This window comes from Peromyscus eremicus, chromosome 16_21 (genome assembly GCF_949786415.1).
Source record: "Peromyscus eremicus chromosome 16_21, PerEre_H2_v1, whole genome shotgun sequence".
Lineage (NCBI taxonomy): Eukaryota > Metazoa > Chordata > Mammalia > Rodentia > Cricetidae > Peromyscus > Peromyscus eremicus.
Genome location: NC_081432.1, coordinates 25214169 through 25237701, shown reverse-complemented (window position 1 = coordinate 25237701; position 23533 = coordinate 25214169). Strand labels below are relative to the sequence as shown.

Below are 23533 nucleotides of genomic sequence, written 5' to 3'. Positions count from 1 at the left end.
GGGTGGTCAGAGCAGGTCCTGCCCTTACTCCTTGCCACTAAGCTAGTGGAACTGGGTCCGTGAATCTGCTACAGTGGTCTCCTGGTCAAGTGCTAGTCTCAGTTCTTTGTGGCGTGGGGTGTGCCATCATGAACCGGGCCTTCTGCAAATGCTGGTCCCTGAGTGCTCAAGCCCACGGGAGAGGAACAGGGTGCCTGCGGCATGACCTGATGTCTGTTGAGCATCCTTCATCCCTCTGCAGTACACTGGTTCCCAGAGTGAGCAAGGTCTCCGTGCACATCCCTACCCACGCCCAGGCCTCCTCCAGCGCCTAAGGCCTGCAGACCAGTCCCTCGGCCCAGCACACATGTCCTGTTATGGTGACACAGTGGACTCTTTCTTTGCTCTATGTTGCTGGCCATTGACAGTGCCAGGCCAGTGACCTGGTGGTGTGATGCAGGGGATGAGGCTCCGTCTCTCTGGAATCTTGGCTTCTCTGTTATAGGAAATGGCTTTCCCTTTACGGACCCCAACAGAACCCCAATCAAGACTACTATAATGTTCCCTTTAAAAAAGATAACCCTAAAAATTGGGGAATGGCTGTATATAGCCCACTTTTACCATAAAAATCTAGATTCAATTCTGAAACTATTAAAAACAACTTAGCGCCTAAATTCAAGCTTTGGTCACACCCTCACGAATAGGCTTCCAGATGGGTATTTGTTGGGGATGAGATAAAAATCCAAAACGCCTTCTACCATTTCTGGCCTAAACACCAATGGTATGTCCTATTTCTGACCTAGGATGATAATACAACTCTTCATTTTCAGGACTCCAACCCCTAAACTTCCTTGCCAGTTTTTACTTCCTGCCCTCACTTTATCCATCTGTGAAGGGGGTACAGTGGGGCCTGCCCTCTCTGACATGTGAATTCTTTCCTGAGACAAGCGACTTCTGGGAGCTCCATGGGCTGGTAAGAGCCATTTAACTTGTACTGAGACCCAGGATAAAGAAATTGGGGTGCAGAGAGGGTCCCCAGAGTCTGTGCCATGCTCTTTAGAAATACTGTATGGAGCTCAGACCTGCCACAGAAGAATCCCGCAACCACAAATCTGGTGGGAAACACCAAAGCTTAGCGGTGGTTAAAACCAGGGCTGGGGCAACGGCTCAGTGAGTAAAGCACTTGCTTTGCAAGCATGAGGTCCTGAGTTCGGTCCCCAGCACCTGTGAAAACATCAGGCGCAGAGCACACCTGTAATATTGAGAAGCACTGGGGTGGCAGAGACATAGAATAATTCCTGGGACCTGCTGGCCAGCCAGCCTAGCAGAGGTGTGAGCTGAAAGCCAACGAGAGATTCTGTCTGAAAAAACAAGGAGAAGAGGAGGTCCCCTGCCTGAGGTTAACCCCTGGCTTTCCCATACACGTCTCTCTCTCTCTCTACACACACACACACCCCACAAACAAGACTAAAACACCCTGCGGAGTCAGACCTGAGCCCAGACTCAGGCACCGCCCCCCTTTAGTTTTGCAGTTTCACACAAATGATTTTTCTCCCGTGAGACCTGATTTCCTCATCTGCGAAATGGGGGAAGTGCTGGCCACCTAACAGACTACCGAGGGCAAGCTGCGACATGCGGGTAGTTGCCTGGACAGACATTCATCCCAGAGAACCAGCAGGTGTTGGGCGGGAGGGGAGGCACTCCTGAGGAGGGCTGAGGAGAGACCTTGGCTGGGGTGGGGGTGGAGGTGGCAGGGAGAGGAAGTCCTGCAATGGGGTGTGTGTCGGGGGTGAGGGACCCCTCACTTCCACCCTCAGCAGGGGCCGCACGGTCCCTTGCTCTCTGTTGAGCTCATCCAAGCTATTGAGTGGCAGAAAATCAAAGCTGACAAGATGTGTTCTTTATCACTCCTTTGTCCATCCTTCCACTTAATTAATCCCCATCAGACATGGTGAAGTGGCCTTGGCACGGAGGAGACCCCCCCCCCCCATCATGTCTCTTAGAGTCAGCTGCCTCTCCCTCCCACCTCTGAACCTACAGACCACTAGACTTCTGTCCTTGCCTGACCCAGGCCACTACCTTGCACCCACTGCACCCAGGCTGCCTATCTGGATGACAAAGTCCAGGAGGCAGTAGAGGACCCCATGGAGGCCACCAACTCTGTCTCCAGCTCCCAGAGAGGGAACCATCTCCCATGGTCAGTACGTGGGTCCCACTGTCCTTTCCTGAGTTCTAGGTCTGTCTGCCCCCACCCCAGCAGCTCAGAGAGTCCCCTTCTCTCTGCACAGAGACAAGCTACTGCCTTGCTTCTCGCTTGCCTCCTACCCCAAGACCTGCCTTCCCAGTTTGGGCCTCTGAGCAGCCAGGCCTAAAGCTGGGAATGTCTTCTCTGGAGCCACCACCCACTGATGGATGATGGGGGAAAGATCTCTTTCCTCATGCCTCAGTTTCCCAGTCTGTAACAGGCTACTCTTGCCTTGGGGGCTTCTCCTACACATTCATGAATTACTTGATGTCCTGCAATTGAAGCATTTCCTTCCACCCCATCTTGCCCTTCTCTCTCTCTCTCTCTCTCTCTCTCTCTCTCTCTCTCTCTCTCTCTCTCTCTCTCTCTCTCTCTCTGTCCCTTGGCTCATCCTTCCTTCACTTTTTGTCTGAAAATGTGGACACTTAGTGTCACCCCCCTCCCCCAGCCCATGCACACATTAAAACCCCAATCTCAAAGGAGGGTGAATCTTTGGGAGGTGACTTGTGGCGGGGACTAGACTCTTCCTGAATGGGATGCCAGCTCTTGGTGGCACTTAATGAGAGGGACCCCAATGAGTGGGAACACAGGCAGAAGTGACATCTACGAGCCAGGAAGTGTCTCTTGCCACACAACCAAATCCTCCCTCTCCTTGGTACTAAGACTCTCCTGCCTCCAAAAGGAGGCAAGTGCGTCCCTTTGTTATTCCAGCCCAGATGGACCAGATGCTCCCCTTCCTCTATTCTCCTCCTTCTCTTCTCCCCTGTGCGCACCCCCACACCCCGCCTACTCCCCGCTGCCCCAGGTTATCCATCGAATTCCACACACGCCTGCACAGATGGGATCAATCCGAGGCTGCCTTGCCTTCAGCTTATCTCTGCTCCAAATGATTGATTTTCCCTCTTTAAGAGTAATTTGCTGGCGAATTCCACGTATTGGAAAGGAAAAAAAAAAAAAAAAGTCCTGTGAAATCTAATTCAATCCGACTGGCAGCTGGCACTTTCGGGGAAGAACACTAGAGAGCTGTCATTTTCTTCCCGGGTGGGTGTAGCGCTGCCCAAGGTGGCAGGTGCTCTTCACCTGTGCAAGCACACCTCCCTCCGCTCGCCCCAGCTCTTCGGGGAGTCATGATGTCCTCACACAGAGGCCAGTGGAAGTGGGTCTGAATGAACAGTTCCCATTTTGCAGCCCATGGCCAAGTGCATTGTGGGGATCTCTCAGAGCCTTCACACGGGGCCTTCAGTCTATTGCCTTGAGGCTGGCTGGTTGGCTGGCTTCCTTCCTTCCTTCCTTCCTTCCTTCCTTCCTTCCTTCCTTCCTTTCCTTCTTTCCTTCCTTCCTTCCTTCCTTCCTTCCTTCCTTCCTTCCTTCCTTCCTTCCTTCCATCTTCCCTCCCTCCTTCCTTTCTATCCTTATTCCTGAGCACAGATAGTCCGTACTCTTGGGACCCAGCACAGCATAGCTCATATGTGCTCCAGATACTTCAGCCCTGCTACCTCTTCACTTTTTCATTCTAGTTTGTCTGCCTCAGTTTCCCCACCCTGGCCACGGGTCGCATGTCAGGCTTGAATCAGAGACGCCTTTCTGTCATATGAATCCTACATGCGTGCTGATTTACGACAGTGGTGTCATTTGACCTGGAAGCCCCGCCCCCCCATAGGTGCTGCTGACGCTGGCTCCGCTCGCCTCATCTTTTCTGGGGGTGTTGGGGACATCTTCAGTACTTCATAAATTAACATGCAGTATAATTAACACTTTTGTTCTACAGTTCTATGGGTAATAATAGATAATAATAATAATAACAATAATAATAATAGAATCTATGGGTATAGATTCCTGTCTGACCACTAAGCTAAAACCTGCCATTGCCAAAAAAAAAAAAAAAAAAAAAAAATTCTGCCTTATTCTACTTCTTTGTAACCCCCACTGTTTAACATTGAGTGCCTCTGCTCTTTGGGAATGCCATAGAGTCACATAGATTCTGTATCTGGTACCCAGCTCCTCTGAGGACACCTGATTCTCCCCTTATACTGCCATCTATATGGTGTGTGTGTGTGTGTGTGTGTGTGTGTGTGTACATGTGTGCACATGCTTGTGAAGACCAGAGGACCACATCAGGTGTCTTCAACGGCTGTCCACTTTAATTTTTGAGACTCAAGCTCTCACTGATCCTGGAGTTTACTAATTCAGCTAGGCTGCCTAGCCAGCCAGTTCTGGAGACCTCCTGTCTCTGCTTCCTCAAGTGCTGGAACTGAGTACATGCTCCTTGACAGGGAGGCATGCTCCTGCCTCAGAGCCATGCCCTCAGGCTTTCTTCTGCCTAGAATATCCTTCCACTAAATGTCTTCACTTTAGAGGTCTCTCTTCCAATGCCATCTTAGTAGAGAGGACTCTCCTAAGAGCTCATTCCCCTAGAACAACCCCAACAAAACTCATTCCTCTCTTTCTTTGGAGACAGGATTTTTTCTAGCCCTGGCTGGCCTCAAAGTTGCTAACTTGTAAACTGTCAGAGGATAGCCTTGAACGTGTGATCCTCCTGCTTCTGCCTCCTGAGTGCTGGGATTGCTGGTGTGCACCACCATTCCTGTTCTTATGCAGCACTGGGGATTGAACCCAGGGCTTCTTCTGTGCGAGGCAAGCACTCTACCAACCGAGCTACAACCCCAGCCCCGGCTGCCTTTTCTCCAAGTTTTCTTTTCACTGCCTGGCATGCTGTTTTTCCTATTGACTCATTTGTTTTGCAATGCTGGGGATTGAACTCAGGGCCTCACACACTTTAGGCAGTCTCTCTAGCCCAGTGGCATCCCCAGCACTTATTATTATTATTTTTTTTAATTCACAGCCGAGGTCCTGGTTGACTTAGTTGCAACCTCCCTGCCTCAACCTCCCCAGGAGCTGCACAACAGGCACATGCCACCTGACTGCCCTGTTCAGTTCTTTAGTCACCCACTTTGGGAGCTGAAGCTTCCCAAGGGGAGCAGCAATGCCAGTCATTGAGATGAACAAGGTGAACAAGGTGGGCAGGCAGGGGAGCATGGGAAAAAGACATTATGCACTGGAGTGAATGGGCCACAGAGAACGGGCACCATCGTAGGCATGAACCAGGCAGCAGATGGTCGGTCTAAGTGGAGTGGGGGTGGGGCACAAGGTTTACCAGCTGCTTCTGATGCCATAGGAGCTTTCAGAAGACCAAGTGCTGTTTTAGGGGTATGAGTTTTCAGATAAAATGAGTGTTGCTACTTCCCACTGAGTCCTGCTCACGTTCGGGTGTGGAGGATCATGGGAAGGGTCTGCCTGGAAAACAGATAAAAAGAGAACGAGTCCACAGACCCAACATGAAAGATGAACGTCCGCTGTAGTCCAGGGAACTTGGGTGGGTAATGGCAGGGCCCAGGGACACGCTCTGACACCAGAGCTGGCAAACAGGTTTATCACCAGGCCCCCACTCTCACCAGGCAGGGACCAGTGCAAATCACATGCTAATTACATTTGTGATGACACTAAGTGGGGAGGTATCTGAGTCACACCGGGCCACCCTCTGGTCCTCGGGGAGGCTGGCGCTTTGCGATCTGGGATGATCACACAGTGGGGGATGCGAGGATGCAGCCAAAGCCAGGAAAATCCCAATAATCACAATCACAGCAAGAAGAGCCTCCACAAAGGCAACTGGGGAGAAATTAATGGGAAATGCAGACAGGGCTGTCCTGTTCCTGGGGCCTCCCTTCTAGAACTGATGGGCATTGGAGGCAACAGATCTTTTCCTGGAGAGCCTCAATCTTGGGGGAGGGACCAGGACATGTAAGCAGAAGTTGCTGCCTCGGTTTCTCCCTGGACCAGAGGCCTCTCTCCCCTGCTCCTTCTCATAGCTGTGTGAGAGGCAGGGGACCCCGGAGGCATCATCTCCTACTTCCTTCCTATTTCGTAGGGGTGGCCCAGGGGGTGAGTGATTTCCAGCTACATCTTAGTTACTTGCCTAGAAGGGTTGGGGGGAGGGGTGGCTAGACAATGGATGGCCACACACTCACAGTGACAACCCTTGTACCATTGGCAGCCTGGCCTCGAGTCCCTTTTCTTTGCTATTAGAGTTCATTTTCAAAAAAAAAAAAAAAAAAAAAAGTGGCTTAGACCATTGAACTCAGGGTAGCTGCAGTTACTTTACCAAGGGGCAAGGTTGTGTTCCTACTGTGTCCGCCACAAACTACACGTTGGGGAGACACCATCCTTCCTACAGGACCCAGCGGGAGAGTGGTCTAAGTGATGGATACTCAGCCGAATGGGTGACAGGGACCAAGAGTCTTGGTTCCACCCAGCGAGTGGCTCAGAGTGCTGACTGGACTCAAGCCTGAGAGAGAGCCAGACTTGGCCAACCAAAGAAAAACAGAAAAGGAAACAAAACAAAAAACCTTGCTAAGAGTAGGGCTGGAGAGGGAGAGGAAGGGAGGGAGAGAGGTAGGTGGTGGGAAGGTTGTAGGTAGTGAAGACTCAGGAAGGACTTATTTATCCTCTTTTTATGCTATGGATCCTTCCGGAAGCCTGCCCAAGCTGACTGGTCTCCTTAGATTTTTTTTTTTTGATAGGATCTCTATTGTCTGTGAATATGTTGAGACTCGAACCCAGAGCCTCATGCATGGTAGTCGGGTACTCTTAACAACAGAGCCGCATCCCTACCCTCTCAGGGTGCTTTTAATTGCATAAGATAAAAACTACAGGGCACACCAAGTCAACTGACTACTTTGAAACAGTTATCCAAGTACTTTTAAAGTGGCAGTGCGGTCATATGTGTGCTTTGGAATTCATTCAGCAAGGATATTTAGAGACAGAGCTGCCATTACGCTATGATTTCAAAGCAGGGTTGGGTGTAAATAGGATTTTGAGATTCCTGGGACCCCAGTAAAGTGGTAACGAAAATATCAGAGGTTTTTCTTGAGGTCAAAGTCACAGACACTGCCTTTAGAACCATAACAGAAGAGCTCACATTAGTGAGAATAAACACACAGTCATTTCTTCATCTCAGGTCTGGGTGCCTCAGAGGGCCAGGGCGCCTGCCTGCCTCTATAGCGTAGAAACTCCTGGGCCAGAAGGCGGAGTGCCAGAGGTGTCAGAGGAACCACATAGCAAGAACACAGCCTTCACAGTGCTTGGGGGGGGGGGGTGCACAGAGGAATGTAGCCTGGACAAACCCACTAACAGGAACAAATGGGAACGTGGATGTAAATAAATACAAGGCTGTCCTGCGGTTCTCCGACAGGCCTAGAACACATGTGGAATGAAAAATCACAGTGATGAATAAACATAGGCCTCTGAGATTAGCAGAAGGACCTATTCACACACCCCCATCCCTCACCAACCCAGCATTTTGGAATCTCCTCCCTACCATCCTCTTTCCTTTATTATATGGTGGTGATGTCTTTTCCTTGGAGAGGTGGGTAATTTGGCTTCTTCTTCTTTTTTTTTTTTTCCTCCTCTCCTTATGCCCCTCAAACAAATTAATCGTGTCATTTGCCTGAAATAAGAACACATTTCTGCCAGACGTGTCCCTGGTCACCTATCTGGCACAGGTTCCTTTTCTTCTCCCAGCTCCCTTCCACCCCACCCCCCACCCTGCCTGTCATGAGATGCTGGGAGGACCCACCATTCCGTGGGGCCAAGTATTTGAACTGGTTATACAGGGCGTTCCAGCCTAAGCTCTGTGACTGAATTCTTACCCCTGTGTTCCCCCGGGGTCCTCCCTCTGCCGCTGGAGGCCACCAGCCTCTTGAAGAGGGCCTATGAGGACAGAGGTTCTTGCTTCTGTTTAAAGCCCAGGCAGAGCCCACCCTTCCTCCCGTCTGTCTTCTTCAAGATGTGCCCACTTGCTTCTATGTTCCACGGCATCTGCCCAGCAGCAGTATAGAGGTGGACAGCAACTGAGTTTGGGGAAGAGGGGTCGGTCAGGGAGAATGGGCAGCCACATCTCCAAATAAGGAGCCCTGAGACACAGGTAGGAAATCCAGAATTGGGAGACCAAGGTCACATTTCATCCAAACTGCAATCCATTTGCTGTGTGACCTTGGGCAAGCCCCTTAACGTCTCTGAATCTTTCTTTTCTGACAAGGGTAAAAAAAAAAAAAAAAAAAAATCACATTTTAGTGGGAGTTGAGATGGGGCAGGCCCTGTTCTAAATGTACGTGTGAACTTATTTTCCCTCAGAGCAATTCTGTGAGGTATCTGTGGTCACCCAGAGCCAAAGGGGTAGAACCAGAGTTGGAAGAGCAACCTTGTTCCGGGGCCCTTATTTTGATCTTGAACCTGTTGGCTCTCTTATCCTACCTGTGTGAGGTATTCTGGATGGCACCAAATGTAAAAGGGCAGGGATTGCCTGGGAGGGGGTAGGTAGGGGAGAGCCACAGAGGGCCAGGTCCAGGAGAGTATATGATGTGTGGTACTGGAAGCCTCCACACCCTGTCTCCTCCTGGCTCCTCTCAGTGGAGGCAGTACTTAGGTCCACGGAATTGCAGCTGGGTGTGGTGGGGCATGCCTGAGATCTCAAGTTCAAGGCCAACACCAGCTTCATAGGAACACTATCTCAAGACAAACTTCTGGGTGTGTCTGTGAGGGAGTTTCTGGATTGGCTTAGCCGAGGTGTGAGGACTCACACTCGTGCTGGGTGGCACCATCCTATGGCCTTAGGCCTGGGACTGAATGGAAAGGAGTAGAGCACCTGACAGTGTGACCATTTCCTGAGGCTTCTGCCACCATAACGCGTCCCTGCCCTAATGGGCTGTCTCCTCCAACTGTGAGCCTTCCTTAAAATGGTTTTCATCGGGTGTTTTGTTGTAGCAAAAAGAAGAGGAATAAAGAAGTCACTAAGAACATGCTATCTGTGTGACGCAGGGCCTGATAGTTCTGGCAGGGTGCTGAGGGCCACTGTCCTCGGAACAGCAGATTTACCCTGTAGGCGCTCTGGGATGGCTTGGAGGAACTCACACCCACTCCTATACTCCTAGCCCCTGAGAAGCAGAGGCAGGAGGGTCACTGGTTCCAGGCCCGCTGGGCTACATAGTAAGACTCTGTCTCAAACACACACACACACACACACACACACACACACACACACACACACACACACGAAGCGGTTCTTTGGACAAACTGAAGAACGCAGCCGGCATGGGCTGCTGTCAGTTTCCACATGGGTGAACTGGCAAGGTCCCACAGAAGTACAGAGTAGGTGAGACAGCATCCAGAGGATTAGGTGAAGCAGGGGAGGCGTGCAGGGGTGGGGTGGGGGGAGTGGTCTCACCATACCCCTCTGTCAGTTTGACAGCCCCCCCCCCTTCCCCCAGAGGAGGATGCTCACACAGACAGCCTCCTGGGGTCTGTGTGGAAGAGTAGCTGAGGTCAGCGGAAGCTGCTGGCCTCCAAGGAACCCTCAGCTGAGGGAGAGGCCCGAGGCTGCAGGCTAGCCCACAGAGGATTGTCCTGGAGAAAGCCTGGGGCTGGGAGTGAGCAGACCCCTCTCTACCGTGGCACCCCCAGAGCTCTGGGGGTAGGGCACTTGAAATTGCAGAGGGAGTGAGAGTGGAGCTGAGGCAGCCTTTCATGTGAAGCGGGGATGGGTCCCCACCAAGGCTGACTTCTGGGCGGCTGCCTTTCCTCTTCCTGTCCTCACCCCCACATCTGCATCCCAATCATCTATTTGCCTCTCAACTGTCACACAGGACAAAAGGCGGCTGCTGATGACTCCAGCCCACTGAAGCTGCTCTTTCTTCCCGGCCTTCTGTGAGTTTTCTATAGACTGGCACAGGTAAGGAGATCACCTGGAGACAATGCCGGGACTCCTTGGGACTAGCAAGGACCACTTTCTAGCCCCTGGGTTGTGGGGTATGGCGCACTGAAGCCCGAGGGACAGTGATGGGCCCTGCTGAAGCTTGGATCCGGGAGGCACTGGAGGTATATCTATCCCTTCTGAGATAAATTAACATCCTAAGTAGGAAGCATCACCACCAAGGTCCCACACAGAGGTCACCTGCTTCCTGCTCCCCTCTTTCCTGTTTTCGTCTCCACCCTCTACTGCCCTGTAGTGGACTGTTGAGGTCAGCCTGCCCCAGGCAGCCTCTGGACCTAGCCCAGAAGAAGAAGCCCATCTTCCACTGTGCTCGGCATCCACGGGGCAGATATTGAGCAATGCATGTCTCTGTCCACAGAGCTCTGGATAGGGTGTGAGACGCTGAAGGCCTGTTCATCAAACCCACTTTGGCCGTGGCCTGTGGATCTTGCATCCTGTAGACCCTAGCGCCTTCAGACCCACCAGGGGGACTACCAGTCAGGATTTGAGGAGGCTGAAACATTGTGTGACCACATGTGACCACCATGTCACCACTATGTCACCACAACTGTGGGGACAGCCCAAGACGGCCTGTGGCTTAGCCAGTGGAGGTACTTGCCACCGAGGCTGATGAACTGTGTTCAAGTCTTGGAAACTATATTGTGGAAGGAGAGAACTGACTCCCCAAAGTTGACCTCTGACTTACAGATTCAGGCCAGTGAATAAATAAATAAAGATTCAAATAACTTGCTTTGTGAAAATGTTTTTCTGCCACAAATCCAAAGTCACCTTGAACTCAGGCATCAATGCTCAGTAGGACATTGGCTCAGACAGTTGCCTGGTTGTACTAAGAAGTGTATTTTGTTCCGGATTCTGGACACTGTGTTGCAACCTGTGACTCTTCTTCCAGCTTGTGCACCTGAGCCCTTAGCCTGGGTCACGTGCTCTTCTTTGGTAACAGAGTCCTGGCCTTGAATGCTGTTCTCTGGCCAGACCTAAGTGTGGTTGATATATTGTGCACCTCAATAAACTTATCTGGGGGTCAGAGAACAGAACAGCCACTATATTAAACATAGGTTTAGGCAGTGGTAGCACACGCCTTTAATCCTAGCATTCCGGAAGCAGAGATTCGTCAGGATCTCTGTGAGTTCAAAGCCACGCTGGAAACAGCCAGGCATGGTGACACACGCCTTTAATCCCAGGAAGTGATGGCAGGAAGCAGAAAGGTATATAAGATGTGAGGACCAGGAACTAGAGCCTTTTTAAGCTTTTAGCTTTTAGCAGCAGTTCAGCTGAGATGCATTCAGATGAGGACTCAGAGGCTTTCAGTCTGAGGAAACAAGATCAGCTGAGGAATTGGCGAGGTGAGGTTGGATGTGGCTTGTTCTGCTTCTCTGATCATTTAGCGTTCACCCCAATACCTGGCTTCGGGTTTGTTTTTATTAATAAGACCTTTTAAGATTCGTGCTACACCTGAGCCCCTCTGGGTTCTGAGGGTAGCCAGAGAGATGGTGCTGAACAGCCATGTAGAAGTGAGGCTTGTATCCCTCTCACTGAGGGCTGAGCCTGGCCACAGGTGGAGCCTAACAGAGACAGGAGCGTGGCCCGATGGCCTCAGAGAGTCTCTGGGCTGCCTGTCCTTGTTGGTCCTCTCTGTGTGTCACTGGGCCCTGGAAGAGCAGGACCCTGAGTGGAGGCAAGTGCAAGTCCTCAACTATCAGAGACATGCTCACCTCTGTGGAGAAAAATGATAGAATGGAGGGGAACCCCCCCCCCCATTGCTCCAAGTGTCCCTAGCCTCAGGGCTTGTCACTGGCTATCCTAGGTGGGGTGGTCACCAAAGGCAGGTTGAGAGCCAACACCCACCCACATGCATTAGTTAACTGTCACTGTCAACCTGATAGGATTTACTGAATAAAAAGGAGAAAGTGAGCTGAGGGCCAGTGTTCATCTCTTTCTGCTCCCTAGCCTCAGACACAATGTGGCTTAGTTGCCTCCCTCTTGCAGCCAATATGATGGACCCTCAGACAGTGAGGCCAAGTAAATCCCTTCTTCCTTGAGTCATTTTTCTCTGGTATTTTGTCTCAGTAACAGAAAACTAGCCACTATAACATCCTGAAAGACACCGCAGGCAGGCTTGCAGCCTGCAGAAACCCTCAGGGTGAGGGTAACCTTGATGACTTCCTGACATCTGTGTTGAACCAGGCCAGGGCTCTCTGCATTGGAGAGCTGCAGCTTGGGGATCAGCGAGGGTGGCCAGGGTCTTCATGGAAGGCTTAGGCCAAGTCCCCTGAATGTTCCTTCTTCCTCTGCTGGGATCACGTCCTCTGGGACAGACATGGGTTTAGCTGTTTCTCCATGTTCCGAAGCCCTCAGGCAGTAAGGTGGGGACCTGAGACTCACTCTGGCTGACCAGCTAGTGGCAAGCAGGCGCCCAGGGCATTCTGGGATACAGCACAGAGCACTTGGTCTTGGCCCTACAGCTCTCCAGCATCCCCCTGCACCTGTCTAAGAACTGCTGATGGAGTCCGCTAATGCCCATCCAGAGCAGTACTCCCAGCTGGTAACCTGTCAGAATGGGCTTGTGCCTTAGGGCTAACTTGTTACCACAGCAGAGTTGGGCAGGTACAGTCTCATTCTTTCTTCCTAGACACATGAGCAGGGGATGCTCTGATAGGATCATTAATGCCCCCTAGGCCACAGAGCTAGTCAATGAGGGCTTACCCTCAGGTCCCTTGGGCACAGAACCTGTGCTGTCTCCAAGATCAATTCCCAACTCTCTTGCTTCTATTCCAGTCCAAACCTTGCATTTTGGGTTTGCCTATGTGGGTCACAACCTGCTCTGCTGTCTGCTTACAAGTTCTTGCCTCTGGGCCTCTCTGGGCCACTAGTCTTCCTGCATGCCTTTGCTCAGTTCAAGACCCCTCTCCCCAGAGAGCCTTCTTGATCCTCTAGCCCAGGGACACCTCTCTTCAGCTGATCACTCATGGCCTCTGATCCCAGGGCCTTGGATGCTACACAGGTACAGGTGTTTCTTGTTCCTTAGGTATCACTATTCCTCAGAAACCTAGAAAGGACTTCATTCTGAGCTTCTCATGCATAGCGTGTGTGTGTGTATGTGTGTGTGTGTGTGTGTGTGTGTGTGTGTGTGTGTGTGTAGTCACACATTGGAAGTGTGTGCACAGGTGTTTTCCCAGGGTGTAGACGACAGCCTATGACAGCGTAGACACTCCCACACAGCAGGGGAAGGCGCACAATGATGGCTTTTTCTATTTTCCCACCAAGGACCCAGAATCCCAGAGACTCCTGGTACCCATCCCAGTGCTGCCCCAGCCAGTCAGAGCGGAGAACGTGGATGTTCCACGTGCTCCAGCGACTCACCTCATCCTTGTCTACCACCTGGATGAAGAGAGGGAGGGCAAAGCCGACCTGTGCCAGCTCGGTGATGGCCACGCTGTACTCAGAGCTGTTGAACTCCGGCGCGTTGTCATTGATGTCAATAACCAGGATGTTGAAGGTGGTGGTGACGGTGGCATCTGACGGGGTTCGGTCATCATTCAGCTCAGTGCCCTGCAGACAGAGGAAAGTATTCATGGTCACAGAAACAGCTGTTACCCATTCAGGACATTCTCGGCACTAGATCATGTGTATCAGTGTGAATTGTCCCATTAAATCCCCACCATGGCCCCAGGAAGATGGTTCCATCCTCTGCATTCCATGTCACAGGTAAGGACACTGAGGCTCAGAGAGGTGACATAATTTGTACCAGGAAGAATGAACTGAATGGTCTCAAACTCAGGAAATGGGATTCTGGAACCGTCTAGGAGGTGGACAGGAGGACCAGACAGATGTCACCACCCACTGAGTGGTTCAGGGAGAGTCTACCCAGCTTGGCAGATGGTAGAATCAGTCCTTCTCCTATGTGATACTGACAGAGCAAGACTTAACCTTGCCTCCACTGTCTAAGTGAGATGCAGAAAGGATCTAGATGTCTAGGGGTCCAGAGCCTCAGGTCCCAAAGTCCTCATTTCCTGGTTCTGACCCCAGACATTGTTCCAGACACTCTGAGGGAGACCTGGATAGTGTCTGCCACCAGGCCCAGAGATAGAGGTGCCCAGCTCAACTGGCACATTCACCTAACATTTTGTATGAAGGTGGGAATGCTGAACTCAGGGGCCCCAGGTGAGGCGGTGGTGGTACTGGGTGAAGGGGTGGTCTCTCTTCCTCTGGAGCAGACCTTCTTGGCCTCGTTGGGAGGAAGCAAAATATGAAGAAGACCTGGGGCTGAGTGTAAGTGTGGGATACTTTGTTTACATGTCTCCCTGGCAGACTCATCCCTGAACCCAGGAGAGAGGAAGAAGCTGGTGAACCATGAGAGTCAAGAGGTCCACAGCTATCTCAGGACTTCTCAAGGCCAAGGGGGTCCAAGCAAGGCCAGCCCATGCTCCACCCTTTCATGCAGATTTTTCTCAAGGCCTCTTGTCTATCTTGGTCCCTTCCCCTACTGCTTTATGCCTGGGACTTGGCAGCCCCTTGTACCTTCCCCCATCAGGATCCATTCCCTAAATAGCCTTCCCAGGGAACGGCTCAGCAAGCCATTGATTTCTATTAAAACTGGCCATGAGTGGCAGGTAGCTGTAAGGGACAGTGCTGGCATCTTTTCCACACCTTCCAGGTAGGGACCCCAAGCTCCTATCCCTTCCTCTACAACCTGCTGTTGGCTAAGCTGGGGAGCATCACCCCTAGAAGGGGAATAGAAGTTCCAGCCAGGGCAGGCATTGTGGCATGTGTGAAATGCCAGGCAGACTAGCATTTATAACCACCAGTCCCCTCCTGACTGTCCTCCAAACTGCTAGGGGTGGCCTCAGGTTCCACAGGTGTCCCGGAGGTGTGGTATCCAGCCAGTGGACCTCACCTTCACTGTCAGGATGAAGCCGTGACTGTACAGGGGGTTCTCCCGGTCCAGCAGGCCATTCAGGGTGAGAGCTCCGCTGATGTAGTCCAGGGCAAAGATACTGTTGGTATTTCCTGCAAGACAGAAGCCCAGAGCCATGATGGGCCAGCAGAGGGGTGTAGAGTCAATGCATACACTCCTCTGCAGGGGCACAATCTTAGTGACTCCGGTAAGTGTAGACATCCTCGAATCACAAACAGATTACAATGCCTTCCCTGGGTTCCACCTAGCCCTCTCTGAGCCAGAGAAAACGTCTCTTTTTTAGTGCTGGCAAATGTAACACTGAATATCATTTTTCTTTTTAAAAACTGTTTTCGAGGCAGGGTCTCGGGTGTCCTAGGTTGACCTTGAATTCCCTAGGTAGCCAAAGATGACCTTGACTTTCTGATCCTTCTGCTTCCACCTCTGGAGTGCTGGATTGCAGGGTGTGCCACAACTGGTTTATGCAGTACTGGAGCTTACAGACAGGAATTCATGCATGCTAGGCAAGCACTCTAACTCAGCCATGTCAAGAATTTTCCTTTAGCACGGAGACTTCCACAGGGGTCAGAATCCAGGCAGGGCTTAGTAGGCAGGCTGGGTTCTTTTGTGCTTATTTTTCATTAAAAAATTATTATTATTATCATCATCATCACTTATTGTTTATTACTCTTGTGTATAGGCACACATGTCATGGTATGTATGTGGAGGTCAGAGGACAATTTCATGGAGTCAGTTCTTTCTACCTTAACATGGGTCCTGGGGATCAAACTCACCTAGTCAGGCTTGTCAGGCAAGAGCCTTTACCCCTTGAGCCGCCTCATTGCCCTGCTCTGTGCTTATTTTATGTGCTATTCTATTCTTTTCTGGTCTATTCATTCTATCCAGACTTTCTATGGCAATGGTACAAGGGTTTGCTTTAAAAAAAAAAGATGAATATGTTAAAAACATAATTCAATTTTAAAGACTATTCTAAGTACTTACTAAATTAGAGATACTTATTTAAACTACTCACAAAAATTATACATAAGCAACTCTGGCCTCCTGCCGAGGCCCTGAAGCCTCTATATCTCCCCTGCCAACCAGGCTTCCTGCTCCTGTGCTTCTGCACTGTGACACCCCGTACCCCCCCCCCCCACCACACACACACACACACACACAGACCTCAGATCCCTTGGGCTCCTTCCTGCTCCAGTCTCTCGCTCCCTGGCTTCTCTGTCCCCATCTCCCATCCTCCCTATGCAGCCATCCTCTCCTGCCCTTTCCCTCCAGCAGGGACATGCTGATGGTCCAGCCTACTCTGTCTGCCCCACAGGCAATGGTCCCTCTTCTGGCTTCTCTGTGCAACTCTCCTCTGCCTGCCCAGCCTGTAAACTCCCAGGAGAAGAGGACTTTTCATAATTGTCCACTACGATAGCACGTGCTTGTACATTCTGGTAGCAGGTTCCGTATGGGTTTCTTAGGCCACCTGGGCCAGTCCTGGGGGACTGCCGTCCATTCTTTATACCTCGGCAGCCAGACTGCGGTCCTCACTAACCAGTTGGCCCATTCATTCACAGACCTGCTGTATCCATTCACAATTCTGCAGGCCCTAGGACAGGCCATCCTGGGGCCAGGCCTGAGCTTGGCACTGTGGGGCTCAGCTGTCTACAAGCCAGGAATTCAGGCTGAATGAAGCTGCAGTCTGGAAGGAGCACACATCACTCTTCCTCAAACCAGGCCCCTGAGGTCACAGCAGGCAACCCTGTTCACAGATGAGAAGGCTGAAGAGGGAAAGCAGCTTGGAAGAGGAGCACCATTGCCCTCCTGTGTTATCCTGAGCAGCTTACCCAGCACCTCTGTGCCTCAGCTTCCTTGCGTAAACAGGGACAATGCTGGCTGGCATTTACCGCATGTGAGGATGAAATGAGGAGACATGTTGCCTTGGGACAACTGCTTGGTTGATGCTGTCGTGAGCAGTACATGGGGTACGGGCAGGACCAGGGTCAGCAGGGACCGTCCCTGACTCTGACTCTGGGAAAGAAGTAATACCTAAGCTTTCAATATATGGAGTCCAAAGTGACCATGGCACTGGGTGTACTTCCCTGCCCTTTTCTGTCCCCACTCCAAGGGACCAATAGTGAAAAGTCTAGGTGAGATAGCTTCTCCTTCTACCTTTAAGGATGCAGGAAAGGGGTTGTTCCCAGCCTGCTCATGCAGTCAGCCAGGAGTCCCTCTAGTTCTCTCAGCCACTGCAGGATTGTGGACCACGCTGGGCTGTATGTGGCTTTGCAATCTGGACCTGGCTTCAACTCTGCAAGTGTATTCCCACATGGCCTTACCTGAGGCTTCTCCCACACAGCAGACTGATGGGTGCAGCCATGTTTGTGTAAAGAGGACTACCATATAAGGAGACAGAGAATGGCTATCGCAGAGGAGTTTGCTACTGGAAATGAGAGACTGTGTGCTCCCATTCATTCATTCATTCATTCATAGACTTTCATGCTGTCACTAATTCATTCATTCATCCATTCATAGGGCTACATGCTCTCATTCATTCATTCATAGGACAGTGTGCTCATTCATTCTTTCTTGGCTTGCTACTGCTTTGTGTTAGGGGCAGCCCTTGGAGGAACAGTCCTTACCAGGTCCCCATAGCACAGCTGACCAGATAGGACTTGGGGTGGGGGGATGAGAATTAAGCTAGAGCTACATGGATCTTGGAGGGAGCTGGTCCTCACCTGCTCCTTCCCAACTCACACAGGCTCTGGCATCCCTAGGCCCCATGGCCAGCATCCCATCTCTCCAGATTTTCATATCCGTTTATTCTTTCCAATAAAGGAGCCTATGAAATGTTTAACTAAATGTGATCCAATTTTGATCTTTGTGAGATTTCACCATAAATCATTCAGAAACCAGAAGGCCCCTTGCTGAATAACTTGCTTAAGGTTTGGGTTGGGAAAAATAGGGCTACTGAATCCCGGCACATTCAAATGCATCCCCTCCTCCAGTACCTACTCCCTCCCATTCGTGATCACACTATCCTCTGAACCTAAGACACACCTCCCCCAATCTCGGCACCTTCCCCACAAGTCTACTGACAAATACTGCTAACTGGGCACACCCAAATAAACTTGGGAATCTTCTCCAACATACATACGCAAACACACCATCTCCCACCCCCCAACGCACACACTTTTTATAGCTCTGTGTGATTATCTTCTAAGCTCCCAGGACCAGCAGGCAAAACCAGCTACACCCAGGGAGCTGCCAAGGCCACCTGAGTGAGGCGCTCACTTGGCTGCTGCCACCGTCACCATGGCAACTGCAGCACTTGCTAGGATGCTGTGGGGCTCGGGCCCTGGCTTGAAGTGAGCCCTGTGTAGGGAAAGGTCAAGGGCGTGTTCATTAACTAGCTCACTCAGTTAGCCCCTCCGAGTTCATACTTGAGCCCTGACAATGGGCAAGGTACAGGGCCGTCTGCAAGGGGCTTTGCCCTCAGTCTCCAGCAAGGACTGCCCTTTATGATACCGTCACACTGGTGACAGAAGGAGCCCTCATGGGGTCCAGGCTCCAGAGGAAAAGCAGTAGAATGAGGAAGCTGTCATCATGCACTCAGGAGGCTGACCACATTGGCTTAACTCGGTTCCAATACTGGCAGTGTGACCTCAGTCAAGTTCCTTAGCAGATTAAGTACCTCTATTTCCTAGTCTGTGAAATGGAGAGAATAGTGATCCTCACTGCTGATTTGTGGCTGTGAGGTATGATGAGTTAGAACACTGCCTGGACTCCCGGAAGCATCCACAAATGCTGGCTGCCCATATGGCACTAGGATGAATGCTCGGTACTGGGCACCATCCAGTGGGACCCTGGCCTATCCCTGTTTGCCCAATGGGGACACACTCTCGATGGCAAATTTCACATTGTGTTTACAAGTTGGTTGCCATGAGGAAGAGGCTTTGAACAGACCCCTAGGTCCACAGGTCATCATGCCCCAGCTCCAGCCTCTGTTCCTGCCATCACTTGCCTCTGCTATCACTTTCTCCCAGGGACCGTGAGCTCGGCATGTGTGCACACACACACACAACAACAACAACAACAATCACAACCCTTTTTATCCAAGTCCCACAAAGGCCTAGAGGACTCACATCACCTGTTTAGTCCCACTGCTGAACAGAAGGGAAGCTATCTCCCTTGTCAACAGGTGATGTCCCATGTGTGGGGTACCCTTGGCCTGTGTGAGGCTCTGGGATGATAGACGGGCTACACCCTGAGGAATCTGGACTCTGGTAACTGCCGTCTAAATGTCACAAGAGAAGAATGGGTCACTGCTGGTCCCTCTGGCTTTCCTGGGGATTGCCACCCCTTCAGGAGCTTCAGCAATCTGAAAGGATGTGACTCCTGTCTCTCCATGGGGGGAAAAAACTGGGGCAAGAAGACACAGACTTTGGTCTCCGACATGTTAAACAGTGACTACGACTCAGAGAACACATGCCCTAAACCAGGCACTGGGCTGTCTACACTGACGTTACGCATTCTTCACCACCCCCACCCCTAATAACCCATGAAGAGACACCCTAGTTTGGGAGAGGAAGCGGGCTCTGGTGTGAAATACCTTCCTCAAAGCACCTAACCGGCCCAACGCATCTGTGCATGCCTCTTCTCACGCATGCATTCACCCTACACATGTATCTGCACCCACCTCGTACCCAGCCGTGTGTGACGGGGTAAAGACAATGGCGAGGCACTTATGAGGTCATCGTCATTCAGAGTGAGGCGCCTCTGAAGTTGCTTTCAGGAGGCCCAGGAGGCAAAAGACCAGAATGGACATTTTCAAAGGGTGACATGCAAATGGCCAATAGGCCCATGGAAAATAGTGAGCACCTTGACCGCCAGGGAATGCAGGCACAGTCACAGCCAGCCGCCACCTCACTCTAGTCAGGATGGCGGCTATCAAAAAGACACGCCATGCCAAGTGGTGATGAGGAAGTGGAGAGAAGGGGAAACTCCCATACACACGGCTGGTGGAGACAGACCAGTACAGCCATAATGGAAAACAGTGTGAAGGGCCCTTTAAGAGCTAAAAATAGAACTGCCATAGGACCCAGCAGCCTCCTGCCTATGTACACCTGAAGGAGATGGGATCGGTATGTCCAAGAGATGTCCTGTACAGGGCTAATGCAGCCCTGTTCACAACAGCCAGGCTATGGAATAAATCTGCGTCATCTACAGATGAGTGGATGGAGAAGACGTCATATACAATGGAATACTACACAGCCATAAAAAGATAAAATTCTGTCAGGGCAATCATGTGGATGAACCCAGGGTGGTGGGGTGGCTGTATGGAGTGAAATAAGCTAGGCACAGGAGGCCACATACAGCACAATCCCAGTCAAATGTGGAACCTAGAAAAGTCTGTTTCCGAGTCAAATGTAGAGCAGGAATTAGAAGGGAAGGCTGTGGGGAAGGGAACACAGTGAAATGCTGGCTAATGACACAAAGGTCACGTGTTGGGAAGACGACCATGGTATCCTATTGTCCAACAGGGTGACTATAGTTTACAGAAAAAAAAATGCAGCTGCATATTTCAAAAGAGCCAGGGGAGGGAATTTTGAATATTCCTATCATGAAGGAATGGTAAGTGCTCAAGGTGATGTATATGTTAATTTCCCCTGATTTGATGATGATTATCAACAGGGTTTATGCGTTGCAAAGCATCGCACTGTATACCAAAAATATGTGTAATTGCTGTCAGTTAAAAATAAAGAAAATCCTAGATTAAAAAAAATTACTTCCTTGAAATCCCTAGCTGAAACCCTCCATGACATGACACAGTTTCACATACCAGCTGAATGTCTGCATGGTGATGTCTTCTAGATCGTTGGAGAGATGGCCCATAGTAGGGCTGGAGGGCCAAGGCTGGCTGGCCTTAGAGGGATGCCAGGACCACGGTGGTGTGACAGACATTGGGTATTGGGGACTATGGACTGGCAGGGGTGGTCTCTGTGGCCCCACGGGGGACATGCAGTGATACTAAAAAGACACCAATGATGGATGAAAAATCCAGGTGAACAACCAGCCTCAAGTGCCAGGTTCCCTGAGGCAAGAGGGGGCGGCCCTGAGAAAGATACCAGCAGACATGCGGAGGGACTCAGTATGTTGAAGATTCCACCAAAGACACTCATAGGGTCTTTGGCTATCTCTAGAGACCAATTTTAAGACCAAAGGGAATTGGGCAGGGAAGGAGGGATAGTGAGAGCCCGGTGTGAATAGCAGGCAGGAGGTGGAGTGCCCCCCTAGAGGGAACAGTGGAGTGGAGCAGGGACCTCTGTGGGATTGCAGAAAGGAGGTGGGGAGAAGGGATAGAGAGAGGCATAGAAGGTGGTAAGCGGCTCTTTTGGGGTGAGCCTCCTTGGCCCAGGGGAGTACCCTCGCTCCCTCTTCCCATCCCTCACAGGCCGGTGGCTTCCTTTTCACCCCACACCTACCTGCCTGCCCACGCCAAATCTCATCAGCCCCTCACTATCCCTCATCTTGTCTGTAACATCTTGACCCACGCTGCCAGGTCTGGTGGGGCTGGGGGTGGGGTGGGAGCAGTTTCTTGAGTGGCTGACGGAGCGTGTGGGAACACAGGCTGATGACTCTGAATTGCCTTATCTGCTCTGCTGGGCTAACAGCCCTGCACCAGCTCTCCCAACTCACTCCCTCTGCTCTGAATGAAAGGAAAGGCCAAGGCCCCACCCGGCCTAGTCCTGCCGGATCTCCAGAGCCACCATGGCCTGCCATGGAAGCTGAACCTCACCTCCTAACCAGAGGCTCTGAGCCCCAGACAGCCTGGCTGGCATGCTCAGAACTGCCCAGGCACTCTCCTGAGCTGGGGTGTTCCTGGTTCTGGAGACCAACAGCATTAGCCTTGAGGGTTAGGTCTGGGGTGCTATGCTTCATCTCCTGGGGTCCCCAGAGAGATGCTCAGTACACATTTGTTAGTTGGTCTGATGTTGAGACTTCCTCCCTCGGCAGGGATCAGAAAAAGGGGTGACCAAGGCTGGGCCTTGGGGCAGAAAAAGGAAAAGTTGTGACTTGTGAGTCTCTTGTAACCATCTGAGCCTGAGTATGTACCTGTATGGACTGACCCCTTCTACCTCTCTCTATCCCAGTCCAGTCACCACCCCCTGAAACTGTATGGTCTCCTCCCTCTCAGTCCCTGTCTGTGCCTTGGGATTGGTACAGGGAAACTCAGGTAGAGTCCAATTGCTGAGCACCCACCTACAAGACAAAAAATGGATCAAGGGGCCAAAGGCAGGGCTGCTACTCATGAGGTCAAAGGGTTTGGGGTATCTCCCAAGGTTCTCTGCCATGCTCTGTCCTGTCAGGTACAGCCACCAAGCAGCCGTGTGAGTGGCCATAGCCCCTGAGCCTCTGGGGCCCAGGCAGCCCTGGCCCGAAGGCCCATTGCTGCCCACTGGAGCCCTATCATTCCGGCTGCTATAGAATTTTATCACTGTATAATGAAAACTGCAGGTCCTTCTGAGACACGGGCTTTGGGCAAGATAGCTTATGAATTAAAAATTGCTATTCATCTGCCTGCTGACAAAAGGGGCTGAAGTCCTAGGTGACACATGGGCCGGGTGGTATTCAACAATTCCGAGACTAACATATGGCAACCAGCGGTGTGAGCTATCCCTGCTGTCAGCCTGGGAGGGGACCAGGTGATATTTTGTCGCCCCTCCTAAAGGTGGGTGGGAGGGGGAGACTCCCCATTCCCAGAGCCCCCCTTGAAGCCACCTGGAACAGGATCCTGATCTCAGCAGGTCTCGCCGCGGGGAGGGGGATATTGGCTGATGTGTATTTATGTCCCAGCTCAAATGTCACTTCGTAGCGTAGTCCCCATCACCCCCTTCCCAAGGCTGTCGCTATTCTGTCATCTTCTTATTGCTTCCAAATGCTTCTTTATTGATCTCTTTTTCTCCTTCTCTTTTCTTCTCTTTGTGGGTTTCTTCTCATGGTTTATCTCACAGGAAGGTAACCACTGAAGGGCAGGAACTAGTTAAATGCTCAGCTGACATACAGTTGGTAATCAATAAATGCTTGCTTTTTTTTGGACAGGCTTTCACTGTGTAGCCCAGCCTGACTCTGAACTTACAATCCTTCTCTCTCTCTCTCTCTCTCTCTCTCTCTCTCTCTCTCTCTCTCTCTCTCTCTCTCTCTCTCTCTCTTATACCACACCTGGCTCAAGAAATGCTGTGGGATACATGAATGAATGAATGAATGAATGATCACAAAAGGCTGAAGCATACACAATATTGGGGCCACTCACTGTGTCAATGTGTCATCCATCATGAAGATGCCCAGGGCCTGGGCGGGAGTGGGGGGAGATCAATTAAAAGTTCTTGTTAGTACCCTCATGCCCTCCTGATGTCCCCATGACATGGTGTCTGCTTGGGATAATTAGAGTTACCACTATCTACTCAGTCGGAGGGTAGGTGTAAGGTATACCTGCTGGTTGTCCTTCCTCATCCAGGATGGCCTTCACAAGCTCTCATAAATGAACAACGATCACCTCACTATAATGAGACTCCATACTCGACCCTCA

General features: G+C 51.2%; 1 protein-coding gene across 1 annotated transcript in view; it reads right to left on the bottom strand.

Annotated features, from left to right (window-relative positions):
* LOC131893821 (cadherin-23) overlaps positions 1 to 23533 on the bottom strand; it is a 309989-nt gene that overhangs the window by 96799 nt on the left and 189657 nt on the right. The window contains exons 10-11 of the mRNA XM_059243908.1: positions 14944 to 15056; positions 13410 to 13598 (exon numbers count right to left, since the gene is read on the bottom strand). Of these exons, the coding sequence (XP_059099891.1) occupies positions 13410 to 13598; positions 14944 to 15056 (302 nt within the window). The remainder of the gene's footprint in view (positions 1 to 13409; positions 13599 to 14943; positions 15057 to 23533) is intronic.